The sequence below is a fragment of the Salmo trutta genome, chromosome 23, assembly GCF_901001165.1.
Source record: "Salmo trutta chromosome 23, fSalTru1.1, whole genome shotgun sequence".
Classification (NCBI taxonomy): domain Eukaryota; kingdom Metazoa; phylum Chordata; class Actinopteri; order Salmoniformes; family Salmonidae; genus Salmo; species Salmo trutta.
Window position 1 is genome coordinate 27,270,725 of NC_042979.1, and position 18,827 is coordinate 27,289,551.

Genomic DNA, 18,827 nt, shown 5'->3' on the forward strand with positions numbered 1-18,827 from the left:
TTGCCCTTTGTGCAGCAGAATATCTTTTTATGTGAAAATGAAGGATGCCTTGTCTGGTGGTCAGATTGGTTGTGTAGAACTCGCAGTAGCCTAGATAATTGCAACATCTGATAGAAGTGAGCTTTGTCAGCCACATCGGAGCGCCTCATGAATTCTGAAGCGACTTCGCCAATACTTGATGTGAAAAAGGGGCTGCCAACGATAATGGTAGGTGACTTTGTTAGATATTGTGTTTCAGTGATGTTTGATCTGAATGGTATTGGTTCTGTCTGTAGGTCGGCTATAGCAAGTCTCTTTGCTGGTCAGTGGTCAGTGCTGTGGAGTGGTGTTCATTCACTGAGAGAACAGATATCATGAGTAAAGTACTGTAAACAAACAGGCTTTTCTTCACCAGATGGTCAAGGTACTCTTGTAAGAGGAAGGCAAGAAAGTACAGTACATTAAAAGCCTTAGAGTTAAGAAGAATAAGCACCCGAGTATATTATTTTTCTATGAGAGCAGTTGATTTATTCAGGCAAGCTGAGCAAATGTTCAATGCAGACAGTCACTGCTGATAGGCGGGGGGAATAGAACTGAGGATATGGTAGCTGCACAGACTGTCCTTTTTGCCTGTTTTAAATATGGCTCATCTCTGCTTTGACTTCTGTCTCTGTTTGTCCTTTTATATCTCCATCCTCTGTGTGTTCAGTGTCTGGGCTCCTGGAATTGTAGTTGGAGAAAGAAGTGTTATAATAAATATCTGAATGGGCAAACACAAGGACACCCGTCTGAGTGCTGTGCATGCGGTCTCTCTCTGTAGGCTCAGGTGGTCAAGGTCAACGTTGGAAGTACCGGGCTGGCTCCACTGTTTGTTCTGCCATGTGCAGCATTGCTCCTCTCTGATCGACTTTAGAGTGCTTAACTGTTTCCTCTCCTGCTAGGTCAAGATGACTCTGTTTAAAAGAACAATAATCTCAGCCAACCTCTTCTGTACTGCATGTCTTATGTCATGTCGTTCAAATCACTTTCCTTTAGTTTTTTGTATTATTGACTCGGTCTTGGCGCCTCTCTCCTCCTTTCTTACTCTCTCCCTCTCCTTTTTCTGATCCCCCTTCTCTTCAGTTTTTGAGGTATGTCTTGGCGCTCTTATGTTCTCTGCTCTTGATATTTTTTTCTGTCTGGGCTTTAGACAAGCCTTTTACTGTGAGGGCTTTCAACAGCTAATCAGTATACTCATGTCTTCATCCGGAGAGGTGCAGCGGTCTAAGGCGCTGCATCGCAGTGCTAGAGGCATCACTACAGACCCTGGTTCGATCCTGGGCTGTATCACATAGGGCGGCGCACAATTGGCCCAGCGTCGTCCTGGTTATGGTTTGGCCAGTGTAGGCCGTCATTGTAAATAAGAATTTGTTCTTAACTGACTTGCCTAGTTAAATAAAGGTTAAATAAAAAAAATGGACAATGGTGAGGTCTTGAATGTTATATGCAAATGATTGCTGCAGCAGATGAGTTTCTTCTGTTAGACCTAAACTTCTGTTAGACCTAAACTTCTGTTAGACCTAAACTTCTGTTAGACCTAAACTTCCATCTATTTCACATGGTGCTGGTTGTTGGTTTGCTCATATTTGTCGCTCCACTTTGAAATGTTAATCTGGTAGATGATGTATACCACAAACCTCTATGAACAGAATCTTAAGGAATGCTACTGTTTACATTTCTAAATAGTATTATTATTATTATTATTATTATGAATTTTAAGGTATTGTATTAATGAGACATAGAGGAGAGACAGAGCAGGGAGGAGTGACTGATGGGGGAAGAAATCGATAGTTACATATCGGCTATTATTTTTGACAATATTGCAATATTTTTGTTCTTTTTTTGCTGTTCATGCACCAAAATGTCAGTACTTTTCCTTCATAACTTGTTCTCAATATTCTTTATAAATATGTAGTCAATTTGTTTTCAGCACTTTTATTTCCATTACTGATCAAACTTGTTTTCTCAAGGCTCTCTTGTCCCTCCGCAGCACACACATGGTGAGCAATATGTTTGGGACAACGAATCTCAATAAAATCACAGTATCGAATCGTAATGCATACAATGCATTCGGAAAGTATTCAGAACCCTTCACTTTTCCCACATTTTGTTACGTTACAGCCTTTCTACAGCCATTCTAAAATGGATTCAATTCATTTTCTTCATCAATCTACACACAATATCCCATCATGAAAAAGCTAATTCATATAAATAAAATAAAAAAACTTGCTATGAGACTCGAAAATGAGCTCGGGTGCATCTTGTTTCCATTGATCACCCTTGATGTTTTTACGACTTGATTGGAGTCCACCTGTGGTAAATTCAATTGATTGGACAGGCACACACCAGTCTACATAAAGGTCCCACAGTTGACAGTGCATGTCAGAGCAAAAACCAAGCCATGAGGTCGAAGGAATTGTCCATAGAGCTCTGAGACAGGATTGAGGCGAGAGACAGATCTGGGGGAGGGTACCAAAACATTTCTGCAGAATTAAAAAGTCCCCAAGAACACAGTGGCCTCCATCATTCTTAAATGGAAGAAGTTTGCAAAAAGACTTCCTAGAGCTGGCCGCCCTCCAAACTGAGGAATCGGGGGAAAAGGGCCTTGGTCAGGGAGGTGACCAAGAACCCGATGGTCACTCTGACATAGTTCCTCTGTGGAGATGGTTGCCTTCTGGAACGTTCTCCCATCTCTGCAGCACTCCACCAATCAGACTAGTCAGGATTGAGGGAAAGAGGAACAGAGCAAAGTATAGAGAGATCTTAGACTGGGATGAAGGTTCACCTTCCAACAGGACAACGACCCTAAGCACACAGCCAAGACAACGCAGGAGGGGCTTCGGCACAAATCTCAACGTCCTGGAGTGTCCCAGCCAGAGCCCGGACCTGAACTCGATCGAACATCTCTGGAGATACCTGAAAATGGCTGTGCAGCAACGCTCCCCATCCAACCTGACAGCGTCTGAGAGGATCTGCAGAGAAGAATGGGAGAAACTCCCCAAATACAGGTGTGCCAAGCTTGTAGTGTCATACGCAAGACTCAAGGCTGTAATCTGTAATCGCTGTCGAAGTTGTTTCAACAAAGTCCTGCGTCAAGGGTCTGAATACTTATTTAATTGTGATATTTCAATTTTTATAGACCTGTTTTTGTTGTCATTTATGGGATTTTGTGTGTAGATCGAAGGGATGAAAAAATATCTAATGTGCAAAAAAAAAATAATCTGGGAAAAAGTGAAGGTCTGAATACCTTCCGACTGCACTGTATAGAATCGTGAAAATCGCAGTACATATCTTTTTGGCACCTAAGTATGGTAATAATCTCATATTGTGAGGTCCCTGGAAATTCCCAGCCCTGGGAGACAGTACAGAAATGAGAGCCTTTACCTGGAGGTGAACCCTTATCTTCAGTGGGGTATACTATGTGAACTAGAGTTGTGGCAGTGTTATCCACGACCCGGGCAGGAATATACTCTCTCTCACATGGTGCTTCTTTCTTCATCAATCTACTAATATGCTGTTGGCTATATGGTGACCCTTACGTCATCTGAGAGGTAGTCCACTAAATGTGTAATGCGATCCACCAACTGTCATAGGCAGACAATTCACTTCTGGTCATATAGGCAGTAAGGTTCCAGTGACCTCATCTACAGAGTTAGTCAACAGAGCTGGCCTCCTCCTCAAGCAGTTCACCCACTTCCACTCACTCCTCTTGCTCATGAAAGAAGCAGTGTCTCCGCTTTGCTGTGGCAACAAAAGACTGTTGGTACTGTCCACTGAATATGGAGGGGGGAGGAGAGGAGCTCATGAACGATGTTGGGTGATGCATTGCTCAGAGCAGCGAGCTCCACTCGGATACAGGCGGAATAGAATGACAGGTCAAGGGTCGTACAGACGTCAACCGTTCACTGTCTAAATCCCACTTGTTTTTTGAGGAGTTTTGAATACAAATGCTTCTGGGAATACTGACATCTATTTTAATAACAACAAATAAACAATTGACTTCTTGTAGCACAGTTTTGTATCTTTGAGATACAGTATGTAACATTGGTAAATAACAGGTCTGTTTTGACAAACTAGATTTAACTTTAACTACCACCTTGACACAGAACTGCTCTGACATGACTTTTATGACATGTGCAGATGGAAAGCGTTTGACTGCTTTTCTTTCTGGATTTGTAGCCGTTTGGTCCTGGTTCCTCTCTTGAGCTGAGAGACATACCACATTTTTGAGGGTCGGCCTGAGCTTGGAATTATTTGACCCAAGACCAGAGGTTATAGTTAACTTGTACCTACTCCTTAGTCCATATCCCTCAATAACAGATTTGTCAATTACTGAACAAGACAGACAGGCAGATTGTTGAGTTTTCATAACCCTGCAGGGTGATGGGGTTTTAAGTATGTAGTGTTTTATCCCTAAGCTGCCTAGAGGTCACTGAGTAATGATCCTTGTCTCCTAAATTACACAACACAGCACCCTGTTACTAATAGTCTGTAATCCCACCCACCCCCCACACTTTTTTTTTTATTTCCCTACATAAACAAAACAACTTCAAAAGCCCACTCTAAAAACAATGCATTTAAACCAAAACAGAGCACCTTTTGGAATGAACTGCTGCAATGGAAAACAATAAGGAGTTTCTTATTGGACAAGTCCAAGTTGTCCCTACCTATTTCAGACAGATTTCTTCTGTATGGTGCATAATAAACACAACCCGGGGCTTTCCTGTCCCAGCCTACCAGGAAGTGTGTGAGAAGAATTTGGGACTATTTGAAAGCCCAGGTGTTCAAGAGAAATCAACAGAGATGAATGACAGTGATGTATACGTTTAGGTCTTGTCTAATTCTTTCTCAAGCGGTTCAATTGCCAGTGCAAACAGGATGGAGAGAGAGAGGACATTCCTGTCTTGTGCCCCTTTCTAATGCATTTCATCAGATAATGTATTTGTCGATGTTTTTGCTTTAGGACATTTATATAATATTTTTTATTAAATGTATTATTTCAGCTGGAAAGTTGAAAAGTTTTCAATAGAATAGTCCATTCAAGATTGTTGAAAACCTTTTTGGCATCAACATCCATTATTGATAAATCTATCATGTTTTTTTGCTTATTGTATTTAACTTTTTTTTTCACCTTTATTTAACCAGGTAGGCTAGTTGAGAACAAGTTCTCATTTGCAACTGTGACCTGGCCAAGATAAAGCAAAGCAGTTTGACACATACAACAACAGAGTTACACATGTGGAATAAACAAACATACAATCAATAATACAGTAGGAAAATCTATATACAGCATGTGCAAATGAGGTAGGATAAGAGAGGTAAGGCAATAAATAGGCCATGGTAGCAAAGTAATTACAATATAGCAATTAAACACTGGAATGGTAGGATGTGCAGAGGATGAATGTGCAAGTTGAGATACTGGGGTGCAAAGGAGCAAGATAAAAAAATACAGTATGGGGATGAGGTAGATTGGATGGGCTATTTACAGATGAGCTATGTACAGGTGCAGTGATCTGTGAGCTGCTCTGACAGCTGGTGCTTAAAGCTAGTGAGGGAGATATGAAACTCCAGCTTCAGAGATTTTTGCAGTTCGTTCCAGTCATTGGCAGCAGAGAACTGGAAGGAAAGACGACCAAAGGAGGAATTGGCTTTGGGGGTGACCAGTGAGATATACCTGCTGGAGCGCGTGCTTCGGGTGGGTGCAGCTATGGTGACCAGTGAGCTGAGATAAGGCGGGGCTTTACATAGCAGAGACTTGTAGATGACCTGGAGCCAGTGTGTTTGGCGATGAGTATGAAGCGAGGGCCAGCCAACGAGAGCGTACAGGTCGCAGTGGTGGGTAGTCTATGGGGCTTTTGCGACAAAAGGGATGGCACTGTGATGGACTGCATCCAATTTGTTGAGTAGAGTGTTGGAGGCTATTTTGTAAATGACATCGCTGAAGTCGAGGTTGGGTAGGATGGTCAGTTTTACGAGGGTATGTTTGGCAGCATGAGTGAAGGATGCTTTGTTGCGAAATAGGAAGCCGATTCTAGATTTTATTTTGTATTGGAGATGTTTAATGTGAGTCTGGAAGGAGAGTTTACAGTCTTACCAGACACCTAGGTATTTGTAGTTGTCCACATATTCTAAGTCAGAACCGTCCAGAGTAGTGATGCTGGGCGGGCAGGTGCAGGCAGCGATCGGTTGAAGAGCATGCATTTAGTTTTACTTGCATTTAAGAGCAGTTGGAGGCCACGGAATGAGAGTTGTATGGCATTGAAGATGATCATCTCCTTTATGCAAACGCTATGAAAGATTTCAAAAAAGCTTCGCGAGGAAAGCACTCTTTGCAATAATCTGAGTACTGAGCTTAGAAAAATACACTAGGCTATCCAGATAGCCGTCATCTAAAATCATACATTGCATTAGAAATATTCCCTTACCTTTGATCATCTTCATCAGAAGGCACTTCCAGGTATCCCAGGTCCACAACAAATGTTGTTTTGTTCGATAAAGGCCATCATTTATGTCCAAATAACTCCTTGTTGTTCGTGTGTCCAGTAAGCTACTCCAAGTGTAGAAAGCGCGCGGACGATGTCGCGACGAAATGTAAAACAAAGTTGTATTTACGTTCGTTCAAACATGTCAAACATTGTAAAACATCAATCTTTAGGGCCTTCAGAACGTGAAGATTCAATAATATTTCAACCGGACGGTTCCTGTGTCTTGAAAAAGGTTTTGGAACAGGAGGGATCCATGCTCATGAACGCGCTCCAAGAAGTGATGTCAACACCTGCCTCAACAACTTCCCCTCCTTGTCATTCGGGCTCTGTTCATCGTAGAAGCTTCAAACAACTTTGTAAAGACTGTCGACATCTAGTGGAAGCCGTAGGAAGTGCACAATTATTACTACGTCACTGTGTATTCAATAGGAAACGACTTGGAGAGCCCATGCATCCAGATTTCCACTTCCTGGTAGGATTTCTCTCAGGTTTTTGCTTGCCATATAAGTTCTGTTATACTCACAGACACCATTCAAACGGTTTTAGAAACTTCAGTGTTTTCTATCCAAATCTACTAATAATATGCATATCCTTGCTTCTGAGTTTGAGTAGGAGGCAGTTTAATATTGGCATATATTTTTTCCGAAATTGTCAATACTGCCCCCTAGCCCCAACAGGTTAAGTGTCCAACGAAGGGCCAGAGGTATACAGAATGGTGTCGTCTGCGTAGAGATGGATCAAAGAATCTCCAGCAGCGAGAGCGACATCATTGATGTACACAGAGGAGAGTCGGCCCGAGAATTGAACCCTGCGGCACCCCCATAGAGACTGCCAGAGGTCCGGACAACAGGCCATCTGATTTGACACTGTATCGGAGAAGTAGTTGGTGAACCAAGCGAGGCAATCATTTGAGAAACCAAGGCTGTTGAATCTGTCAATTACAACATTCTTATGAAAGAGAGGTTGTACAGGCTAGTAATAGGGGTTGCAACAATTTCGGCAGATAATTTTAGAAAGAGAGGGTCCAGATTGTCTAGCCCGGCTGATTTGTAGGGGTCCAGATTTTGCAGCTCTTTCAGAACATCAGCTCTCTGGATTTGGGTGAAGGAGAAGTGGGGGAGGTTTGGGCGAGTTGTTGTGGGGAGCGCAGGGCAGTTGACTGGGGTGTTAGCCAGGTGGAAAGCATGGCCAGCCGTAAAAAAATCCTTGTTGAAATTCTCAATTATTGTGGATTTATCGGTAGTGACAGTGTTTCCTAGCCTCAGTGCAGTTGGCAGCTGGGAGGAGGTGCTCTTATTCTCCATGGACTGTACATTGTCCCCAGAACCTTTTTGAGTTTGTATTACAGGATGCAAATTTCTGTTTGAAAAAGCTAGCCTTAGCTTTCCTAACTGCCTGTGTATATTGGTTCCTAACTTCCCTGAAAAGTTGCATATCACGGGGACTATTCGATGCGAATGCAGAACGCCACAGGATGTTTTTGTGCTGGTCAAGGGCAGACAGGCCTGGAGTGAACCAAGGGCTATATCTATTCCTGGTTCTACATTTTTTTGAATGGGGCATGCTTATTTAAGATGGTGAGGAAGACACTTAAAGAATAACCAGGCATCCTCTACTGACGGGATGAGGTCAATGTCATTCCAGGATACCCCGGCCAGGTCGATTAGAAAGGCCTGTTTGCTGAAGTGTTTTATGGAGCGTTTGACAGTGATGAGGGCTGGTCGTTTGACCGCAGATCCATTACGGATGCAGGTAATGAGGCAGTGATCACTGAGATCTTGGTTGAAATCAGCAGAGGCGTATTTGGAGGGCGAGTTAGTTTGGATGATATCTATGAGGGTGCCCGTGTTTACGGATTTGGGGTTGTACCTGGTAGGTTCATAGATAATTTGTGTGAGATTGAGGGCATCAAGCTTAGATTGTAGGGTGGCCGGGGTGTTAAGCATGTCCCAGTTTAGGTCACCTAGCAGCACGAGCTCAGAAGATAGATGGGGGGCAATCAATTCACATATGGTGTCCAGGGCACAGCTGGGGGCAGAGGGTGGTCTATAGCAAGTGGCAACGGTGAGAGACTTGTTTCTGGAAAGGTGAATTTTTAGAAGTAGAAACTCAGTGTTTTGGTACAGACCTGGATAGTAAGACAGAACTCTGCAGGCTTTCTCTGCAGTAGATTGCAACACCGCCCCCTTTGGCAGTTCTATCTTGGCGGAAAATGTTATAGTTAGGGATGGAAATTTCAGGGTTTTTGGTGGTTTTCCATAGCCAGGATTCAGACACGGCTAAGACATCCGGGTTGGCAGAATGTGCTAAAGCAGTGAATAAAGCAAACTTAGGGAGGAGGCTTCTAATGTTAACATGCATGAAACCAAGGCTTTTACGGTTACAGAAGTCAACAAATGAGAGCACCTGGGGAGTAGGAGTGGAGCTAGGCACTGCAGGATTAACATCTACATCACCAGAGGAGAAGTAGGTTAAAGGTATGGCTAAAGGCTAAAAGAACTGGCCGTCTAGCACGTTCAGAACAGAGAGTAAAGGGAGCAAGTTTCTGGGCACGATAGCATAGATTCAAGGCATAATGTACAGACAAAGGTATGGTAGGAAGAGAGTACATTGGAGGTAAACCTAGGCATTAAGTAATGATGAGAGATATAGTCTCTAGAGATGTTTAAACCAGGTGACATCATTGCATATGTGGGAGGTGGAACAACATGGTTGGTTAAGGCATATTGAGCAGGGCTAGAGGCTCTACAGTGAAATAAGACAGTAATCACTAACCAGGACTGTAATGGACAAGGCATATTGATATTAGGGCGAGGCATGTGTAGCCAAGTGATTGTATGGGTCCAGTGAGTGGTTGGGTTGGCTGGGGACACGGCGATTCAGACAGTTAGCAGGCCAGGGCTAGCAGTTAGCTGGCCGGGGCTAGCATAAGGGCCTTAGATGGACGTCCTCGTGCGGTGACGTCGATAGACCAGTCTTGGAATTAGTAGGGTTCGAAGTAGCAGAGGGGTCCAAGTCCAATTGGGTATAGTGGTCCAAGAAACTGGCCGATGGATCAGCTAACAGTCCAAAATGCTCTAGATAGCTAGCATGCCGTGGTTAGCAGAATGGGCCTTCAGGGGATGTTGCGCCTGAGGGGCCTGTTGGGATTTTCGGGCCGATTATCGGTATTCCAGTCGTGAAGGATTGGCGGGGTTCCGTGCCCCGTACCGGCAGTAGAAGGGGTCCGGATATTGTAGCCGAGGAGTGGGCTTCAGGAGTAGCCCAGGAGCCCTAGCCGGGAGATGGGCCTAGCATGGGCTAACTCCAGGCTAGTTGGTGCTAGCTCCAGGACGGAAACGTTAGCCAGAAGTAGTCAACCCGGGTTGCGGTTAGCTAGCTGCGATGATCCAGATGAAAAGGTTCAGAGTTTGCAGTAGGAATCCGGGGATATGGAGAGGAAAAATAGGTCCGGTATGCTCTGGTTTGAAACGCGTTGGACAAACTGGCGAGAGCTTTCCGAGTTAAAGGTTAGCTGATGACCGCTGGCAGTGGTTAGCTGACTGGTAGCTAGTTAGCTAGCTAGCTTCAGTTGAGGTATTCCAGTTCGGAGGTAAATAGAAATACTTTAGAAAAAAAACAGATCCACACCACATTGGGTGAGGCGGGTTGCAGGAGAGTATTTTGAAGTTGAGGTTTAAGGAAAATATTAAAAAGAACGGGAAGAAAAATATGTATACATGGCACGAGACAAGACAAGACGTCTGACTGCCACGCCATCTTGGATAAGAATATTCTTGTATTTGTAAGTGTACATTTTTCATAAACCCTGTTTGATTAATATGTATGAAGTATGATAAGACTTTTGCCATTCTTTTGCTAATGAGCATTATTATTATTTATTATTTTATTTTCACAATTTATTAAACTAATGGGTCTGTAATCAGCAGTGGACTCTCCAGATTGTCCTGGTTTTAATAGAATTGAAATAACTTATTTATTTCAAGGGTTATGGATGTTTACGTTTCAAACTCCTGGCTATTGTCAGTCATCTTTTTCTCATACTGTAGCACAATGTTTATTATATAAATAGAAGTTGATCCAGTGGTCAGAATATGAATCATACACCGCCCCAATGCATTCTTATTGTTTTATAACTCAATTTGTTTTTATTGAATTTAGCTGTATTCTGGAGCAGAAAGTCTGGCTGCAGCCCAATTATGACCTCATTTAAATTTTACTGTGGTTGTTTAAAGTCCGTCTGTTAAGTCTTATCTGCTTTTTCACCACTCTGCATATGGTTAATAATCAATAGGTAATGAATAGGGGATATTTCAATACTCAAAGTGGCGGAATGGCACCCAAATATAATTTGTCAGCCATATTTTATACACAAAAAAACAGCCTGTACTTCATTGTTTGTACGATATTGCTGCGGAAATAAATAGTAGGAATGCGCATGCAGAAACGGAATAAAGCACTTCCATAGACCTACATCACAATATACAGAAATAATACAAAAATTCACAGTGGTCTTTTTATTGAATCGCATTACTTTTTCAAAACTTTAACTCTTAACCAGATACTAAACCAGGACTCTCAAACCCTGTTCCTGGAGAGCTACCCTCCTTTAGGTTAATTTACAAAGTCCATTGAGAACGCACAACGACTATACCACTTAGCTAAGCTAAGAATGACATGGATAATCAAGTCAATAAACGTTGGGTACCGTAAATTCCGGACTATAAGCCGCAACTTTTTTCCCAGCTTTGAACCTCGCGGCTTAAACAATGACGCGGCTAATATATGGATTTTTCCCGCTTTCAAATTTTTTTTCCTCCAAAAAAACATTCTGTGACGTGCTCAGTTTTTTGGCAGCATGAAGCTTTCATTAGACCAATGAAATTGCCGAACGGGTTAATGTCAATTAACTTTTTTGTTTACTGTTTAGATGAAATCGAGCGCTCTCAAACTTCCCATCATTCTGATTACGGTAGTCATTTTGTCACCCTCATCATGGCAAAGACACGGAGAAATGCATATGATGCAGCTTTCAAGTTGAAGGCGATTGATCTGGCTGTTGGAAAAGGAAATAGAGCTGCTGCACAGGAGCTTGGTCTTAATGAGTCGATAAGACGTTGGAAACAGCAGCGTGAGGAATTTACTTTTTTGTTACAAGCCGTGTTTCGTTAACTTCTTACATCTACACGTTCCGCTAGCGGAACGTCTGCTCCAATATCCAATGATGGGCGGGGCGCGAAATTCAAACTCCTCTAAATCCGAAAACTTACACTTTTCAAACATATGACTATGTTACAGCTATTTAAAGACAAGACTCTCCTTTATCTAACCAAACTGTCCGATTTCAAAAAGGCTTTACAGCGAAAGCAAAACATTAGATTATGTCAGCAGAGTACCCAGCCAGGAATAATCACACAGCCATTTTTCAAGCTAGCATATCATGTCACATAAACCCAAACCATATCTAAATGCAGCACTAACCTTTGATGATCTTCATCAGATGACACACCTAGGACATTGTGTTATACAATACATGCATGTCTGTTCAATCAAGTTCATATTTATATCAAAAACCAGCTTTTTACATTAGCATGTGACGTTCAGAACTAGCATTCCCACCGAACACTTCCGGTGATTTTACTAAATTACTCACGATAAACGTTCACAAAAAGCATAACAATTATTTTAAGAATTATAGATACAGAACTCCTCTATGCACTCGATATGTCCGATTTTAAAATAGCTTTTCGGATGAAGCACATTTTGCAATAATGTAAGTACATAGCCCGGCGTTACAGGGCTAGCTATTTAGACACCCACCCAGTGTAGCCTTCACCAAAATCACATTTCCTATAAGAAAAATGTTCTTACCTTGCTTGTTCTTCATCAGAATACACTGCCAGGACTTCTACTTCAATAACAAATGTAGGTTTGGTCCCAAATAATCCATCGTTATATCCAAACAGCGACGTTTTGTTCGTGCGTTCTAGACACTATCCCAACGCTAAATCTCGGCCACGAGCATGACGCAAAATATGACAAAAAATTTCGAAATATTCCATTACCGTACTTCGAAGCATGTCAACCGCTGTTTAAAACCAATATTTATGCAATTTATCTCGTAGAGAAGCGATAATATTCCGACCGGGAATCTGCCTGTCTGTAAACTGAGGAAAAAACCAAAAGCCGGGGGCGGGGCGTGTCACGCGCCTAAGGCTTAGTCCATTGACTGACCACTCAGCATTTGCTCTCGTGTGCTTCAGCCAGGGCTTTGAATGACATCATTCCTGTTTTTCCCGGGCTGTGAGACTCCATTGTTGACGTGAGAATTGTCACGTAAGAGCAGAGATCCTTTGTAAACGACAGAGATAATAAAGAAGGGCAAGAAATGTTCAGACAGGGTACTTCCTGAACAGAAGCATCTCAGGTTTTTGCCTGCCATAGGAGTTCTGTTATACTCACAGACACCATTCAAACAGTTTCAGAAACTTTGGAGTGTTTTCTCTCCAAAGCTAATAATTATATGCATATTCCAGTTTCTGGGCAGGACTAATAATCAGATTAAATCGGGTACGTTTTTTATCCAGCCGTGAAATTACTGCCCCCTAGATGTAACAGGTTAAAGCCTATTTATTTTTGTTAAAGCCTATTTATTTTTGTTAAAGCCTATTTATTTTTGTTACAGGCCGTGTTTCGTTAAAGTCTGTGTAAAGTTCATTTGTTTCAATGTACCGGTAGGCACCTGCGGCTTATAGACGTGCGGCTTATTTATGTTCAAAATAATAATTTTAAAAAAATTCAGTGGGTGCGGCTTATATTCAGGTGCGCTTAATAGTCCGGAAATTACGGTAGTTAGTTATATAGCATATAGTTAATATACTGTTCAATGTATTAGTAGCCAAATATACTTTAGGTGTCTAGCTAATATACCGGTACATATTGCTGAAATGCTATGCGGTTTGTAAGAATAGCGTGGCTAACAAATTGTCAGCCAACATAACTTATTTGAAAAGTCATTACTTTATTACATTGCTCCACATTTTTTAAACATTTGCCATAATTAGTTAAAGCAACGAATTTGTATCCGCTCTCGTCAGACTTCTGCTGCATATTTTCCGCCATTTTCTTCAAATCTGAATTGCATTATGGGCCCTAAAAGCACGGAAATAGTGTGCACTGCTTGTTTACTCTGTATTTTGGCGAATGTCGTACGACATCCGGGAACTTTTGTCATACTAACTATATCCATACTTTGACCATTAAACATACTACATACTCAATTTATGTCACAAATAGTGCGGTTAGTATCAGTATTCGAACAAAGCTCTAGTGTTTTGAGATGGGATAATAAGGCCCTATGTGTGTTTTAGCAATTATTGCCACCTAAAGGGTTAACAGCCTGGACAGCTTTGCACACTCTTGGCATTCTCTCAACCAGCTTCACCTGGAATGCTTTTCCAACAGTCTTGAAGGAGTTCCCACATATGCTGAGCTTTTGTTGGCTGCTTTTCCTTCACTGCGTTCCAACTCATCCCAAACCATCTCAATTGGGTTGAGGTCGGGTGATTGTGGAGGCCAGGTCATCTGATGCAGCACTCCATCACTCTCCTCCTTGGTCAAATAGCTCTTACACAGCCTGGAGGTGTTGGGTCATTATCCTGTAGAAAAACAAATGAAATTCCCACCAAGCGCAAACCAGATGGGATGGCATATCGCTGCAGAATGCTTTGATAGCCATGCTGGTCAAGTGTGCCTTGAATTCTAAATAAATCATTGACAGTGTCACCCAGCAAAGCACCATCGCACCTCCTCCTCCATGCTTTACGGTGGGAACCACACATGCAGAGGTCATCCATTCAACTACTCTGCATCTCACAAAGACATGGCGGTTGGAACCAAAAATCTCAGATTTGCACTCATCAGACCAAAGGATAGATTTCCACCGGTCTAATGTCCATTGCTCGTGTTTCTTGACCCAAGCAAGTCTCTTCTTATTGGTGTCGTTTAATAGTGGATTTTTTTTCAGCAATTCGCCCATGAAGGCCAGATTCACGCAGACTCCTCTGAACAGTTGAGATGTGTCTGTTACTTGAACTTTGAAGCACTTATTTGGGCTGCAATTTCTGAGGCTGGTAATTCGAATGAACTTATCCTCTTTAGTAGCGGTAACTCTGGGTCTTCCTTTCCTCTGGCGTTCCTCATGAGAGCCAGTTTCATCATAGAGCTTGATGGTTTTTGCGGCTGCACTTGAAGAAACTTTCAAAGTTCTTGAAATGTTCCGTCTTCACTGACCTTCATGTCTTAAAGTAATGATGGACTGTTGTTTCTTTGCTTATTTGTGCTGTTCTTGACATAGCCCTATTTGGTAAAAGACCAACTTATTATCTTCTGTATATTACCCCTATCTTGTCACAACACAACTGAAGGAAATAAATTCCCCAAATTAACTTTTAACAAGGCACACCTGTTCATTGAAACGCGTTCTAGGTGACTACCTCATGAAGCTTGTTCAGAGAATACCAAGAGTGATTAAAGCTGTCATCAAGGCAAAGGGTGGCTGCTTTGTCGAAGAATCTCAAATAAAATATATTTAACCCTTGGTTTTGCTTACTACATGATTCCATGTGTTATTTCATAGTTTTGATGTCTTCACTATTATTCTACAATGTAGAAAATAGCACAAATAAAGAAAAACCCTTGAATGAGTAGGTGTCAAACTTTTGACTGGTACTGTATTTTTCAATACTTCTATAGGCTACTGTATCAATCATTCATTTGTTCATGTCATCACACAGCATACGAGTCCTTCATGTTTTGAAATGCAATCAAGCATTTTAGTTTTAAAATAAAGCAAGTCTTGAATAATTAGCTTAAACAAATGAACTGTTTCTTTTCGGGAAATTGCATTCATGAATGAATGTGACTTTAGTTTTTGCTGTAATATAGGTTTAACAAAATGTTTTTTACAACATTCTGGTATGCTTATAATTTATTTAGTGTTTACATTTGTTCCAAGCAGATAGAAAAATTGTATTGTAGTCTAACAGCACCTGCTTGGCACACGGAATATGCACGCAGCGCTTGCTCCTTACCTTCTTTTTCTTGATCGCCAGTTTTTTCCATAACTGTCAAATGTATTCCTCACATCTAACTCCACTTTACCTAGGTATTTTTACATATATAGACACCCTATGTGTTTTAATAAAATCAACTATATGTACTGAGCTTGTCTGATGCTTTAAGCTTACGGTTTGATGAAATAAGACGAATGCCTCGGATGCCAGAGATCTAGTTAACCAGAAGGAACAACCTGAACCAACTATTCTCCTCCCGCTCCTGCTGGATTTAGTAGATTCTGCCATTATTCTCCTGAAGTTGCTGGTAATAGGCTACATGAGGAGTCGGCAGCCTTTCTCTCGTGGAATGCCAATTTATCTTACAATTTTCTACTGATCTGAGTGCCAGTTTTGGATTTCGTATGCACATTTTCGTGGAACAGTTTAATTGAATTTGTCTTCATATCTTTAAATTATTGTCATGTGGTTAATCAACATTCTATCCAAATCCTAAACGAAAATGATATAAACCTAACTTCTGTTGCCAACTATGTAAAAAGTCTACATGGTTGACCAAGATTTTATTTTTGTCGGGGACAGCCCTTCATGTCGCAGTTGTCGTGTCTTTGGCTATGCCGGATTAAGTGATATGACATGCTAACCTATAAAATTCTTTCTCTAATTAATATTACCTGATTAAGCTAATCATGTAAATGTAATTAACTAGAAAGCCGGGGCACCACGGAAGAACGTTTATAGAGCCGTTATCTTCCGAATAAACTCTTAAAATACTTAGTAATATTTTACATCGATAGCAGTCAATATTAACCCTTATCTTATTTTCAGTCTCATAATGAAAGTTGAAAATTCTTGGTTATCTTCACGAACCCTGGCTAACAAGTTGAATCAGCAATACAAAATTGGGTTTAATTATTTATTTACTAAATACCTAACTAATCACACAGAATTACAAATACACAGAATACCAATGATGTCATACAGAAAACGTCCCGGTGGACGGAACCTGGTTACACAAAGGAAAGGGGGTTGGGCTTGAATGAAAGAGTGGGAAGACTTAGGAACCACAAACAGCAGCTATGCTATCGTTAATACATTATCTTATGCATTCTAAATTACCGCCCATTTGGAAAAGGAAAATGCAATAAATATTTACTCTGAGCTGCGCTTCGGTAGATTGGTCGTAGATGCTGGCTGGGTTGGCCAACAGATCTTCCTGAACTCGGAACAATGTCTCTGGCGGTAAATTGGATACGTGGTGGTATCTTTGTCTGTTTGTTAGATTGGATCCGTCGTCCGTCCTTTCCTAGCCCACGTCGACAGCGGCCGCTGCTAACTCAACGGCTAGGAAGTATCACTTCTGTAGTGAATAAGCTCAAAGTTCATACCAGTTCATACCATAGCTCACGCCAAGGTTGGCTTAGTTCTGTTCTTGACATGTGTCCTTCTAACGTAGAGGCTGCAGACCTCACGTACTGGAACCACCGTTATCTTTTCGTCAAAGGCTTATATAGTGGAGAGGGTGGAAAGGATGTGTTTCATCGTTTATAACCCCTCTTCACAGGGGTGGGCCACTGATCAAGCAGGGCACTTTCCTTATGAAAACCCAATTCTCTCATTTGGAAGCTAAAATTACATTTAATCTCCTAACAAACAATTTCAATATCAAACATTTCAATAGCATAACAATTCCATGTGACTCTGATAACTAGAGGGTGGATACTTTCCCAGGTACAGTTTATGTCGTCCTGTCATCAGTCATAATGTCACAGATAACAACGAACTGACCTCCATACTCATTACGTTATCAAGCATATTTCCAACTGGTTTTATTACCAAAATATGGTTCCTTTCCCCATTTGTTTGATGTTCCCAGACTCTCTATATTTAACAGGACAGCAGTCCTTCAGTAGGGTCAGTAAGAGAGGGGAAGGGAGAAAGGTATTTATGGGGGGGGGGTCATAAACCTTACCCACAGGCCAACTTCATGACACAGTCATTAGGCTATAGAACATTAACACAGGTCTCATCAACAGTCTCTCAAGCCCATGTGCTAGTGATTAGCCAGCTAATTTCTATATTTCAAGTTTAGCCAACTTGGGTCTATTTGCTAGTTAATAAGGTTGAATTGAAGGTGAAAACACCCTTCTGTCTGTCTCCAACTGTTTGAAAAGCATGTTAGCCTGTCCGCATTGTTCAGATGTTGAAATCAAGTGGCCTACCTTATTGAGAATGAGTTGCCAATTCCTTATTGTTTTATGCTGTTTTATGCAAAGGAGACAAGACCAAAAATACAACATGAGAACAAGTGGACATAAACGCTCATAAAAACAAAAAATAACAAAACCTTGATTCTTGCGATACAGGCATTTGGAATATCACTCAAAAACATACATTAGAATTAATCAAATTAATTTGATATATCACCCAGCTCTTGCCATAACCCACCAGTGTGGTTCTTGATCCACCATTTGGGATGCATTGAACTAACCTAACATCCTTTTCTCTCCTGCAGTTGGATAACATCCTGTACCCTCCGTCCATGCCCTTCCGCAAGTCCAGTAACCCTGAGGTGATCCACGGCCTCGCCCTCAAGTTTAAGAGGCAGCTCAGTGAGGACGGCAACAACCTCCGCAGGGGAAGCCTAGGAGGCGCTCTCACAGGTAACAATCATATCTGCCCTGCAGGTGCACATACAGTACACGCGCACACACACACAAATGCAAGCATATATATACACACACGCATATGCAAACATGTACTCATGCACGCACGCACGCACGCAGGCACACACACATACACACAAGCAAGAAGATGCTTCACTCTGACCATTTCCCAGTGAATTAGATATGAACGGTGAGCCATACAATGTGTTTTGTTCGGTTGTTTGGCTAATAATGCAGTGAGGAGTGAACTGGGGCTGTGCTCTGACCGGGACACTAAGTAGGGATTTCCTCTCCTGGCTGGTGTGTAATGAGTACTGGGGAGGAAGTCATTTCACTGAGAGGAAGAAAGGATCACCATTTTCCTCCCTGTCTGTCATCCGGTCCCCCCCCAGGCTTTAGAGTAAGGCACCGGATGCCATGGGGAGGGGACGTGTCTTAGAACAGCAGGGTATACTGTAGCATAATACTTTTCAACGGGAAACAAAAATCTGTGTTCTTAGTGGACAAGTTCAGGTTGTGCCTCCCAGTTTTGAAAATATTTCTCCCTACTGAACATGACCCAGGTAAAGAAGCAGATGTGTGTC

The 18,827-nt window shown here is 41.8% G+C and overlaps 1 protein-coding gene across 4 annotated transcripts in view; it reads left to right on the forward strand.

The window, feature by feature from the left end:
- mast4 (microtubule associated serine/threonine kinase family member 4) overlaps positions 1 to 18,827 on the forward strand; it is a 166,596-nt gene that overhangs the window by 20,543 nt on the left and 127,226 nt on the right. For all 4 annotated transcript variants that reach the window (XM_029709662.1, XM_029709663.1, XM_029709664.1 and 1 more), the window contains exon 2: positions 18,093 to 18,240. In XM_029709662.1, the coding sequence (XP_029565522.1) occupies positions 18,093 to 18,240 (148 nt within the window). The remainder of the gene's footprint in view (positions 1 to 18,092; positions 18,241 to 18,827) is intronic.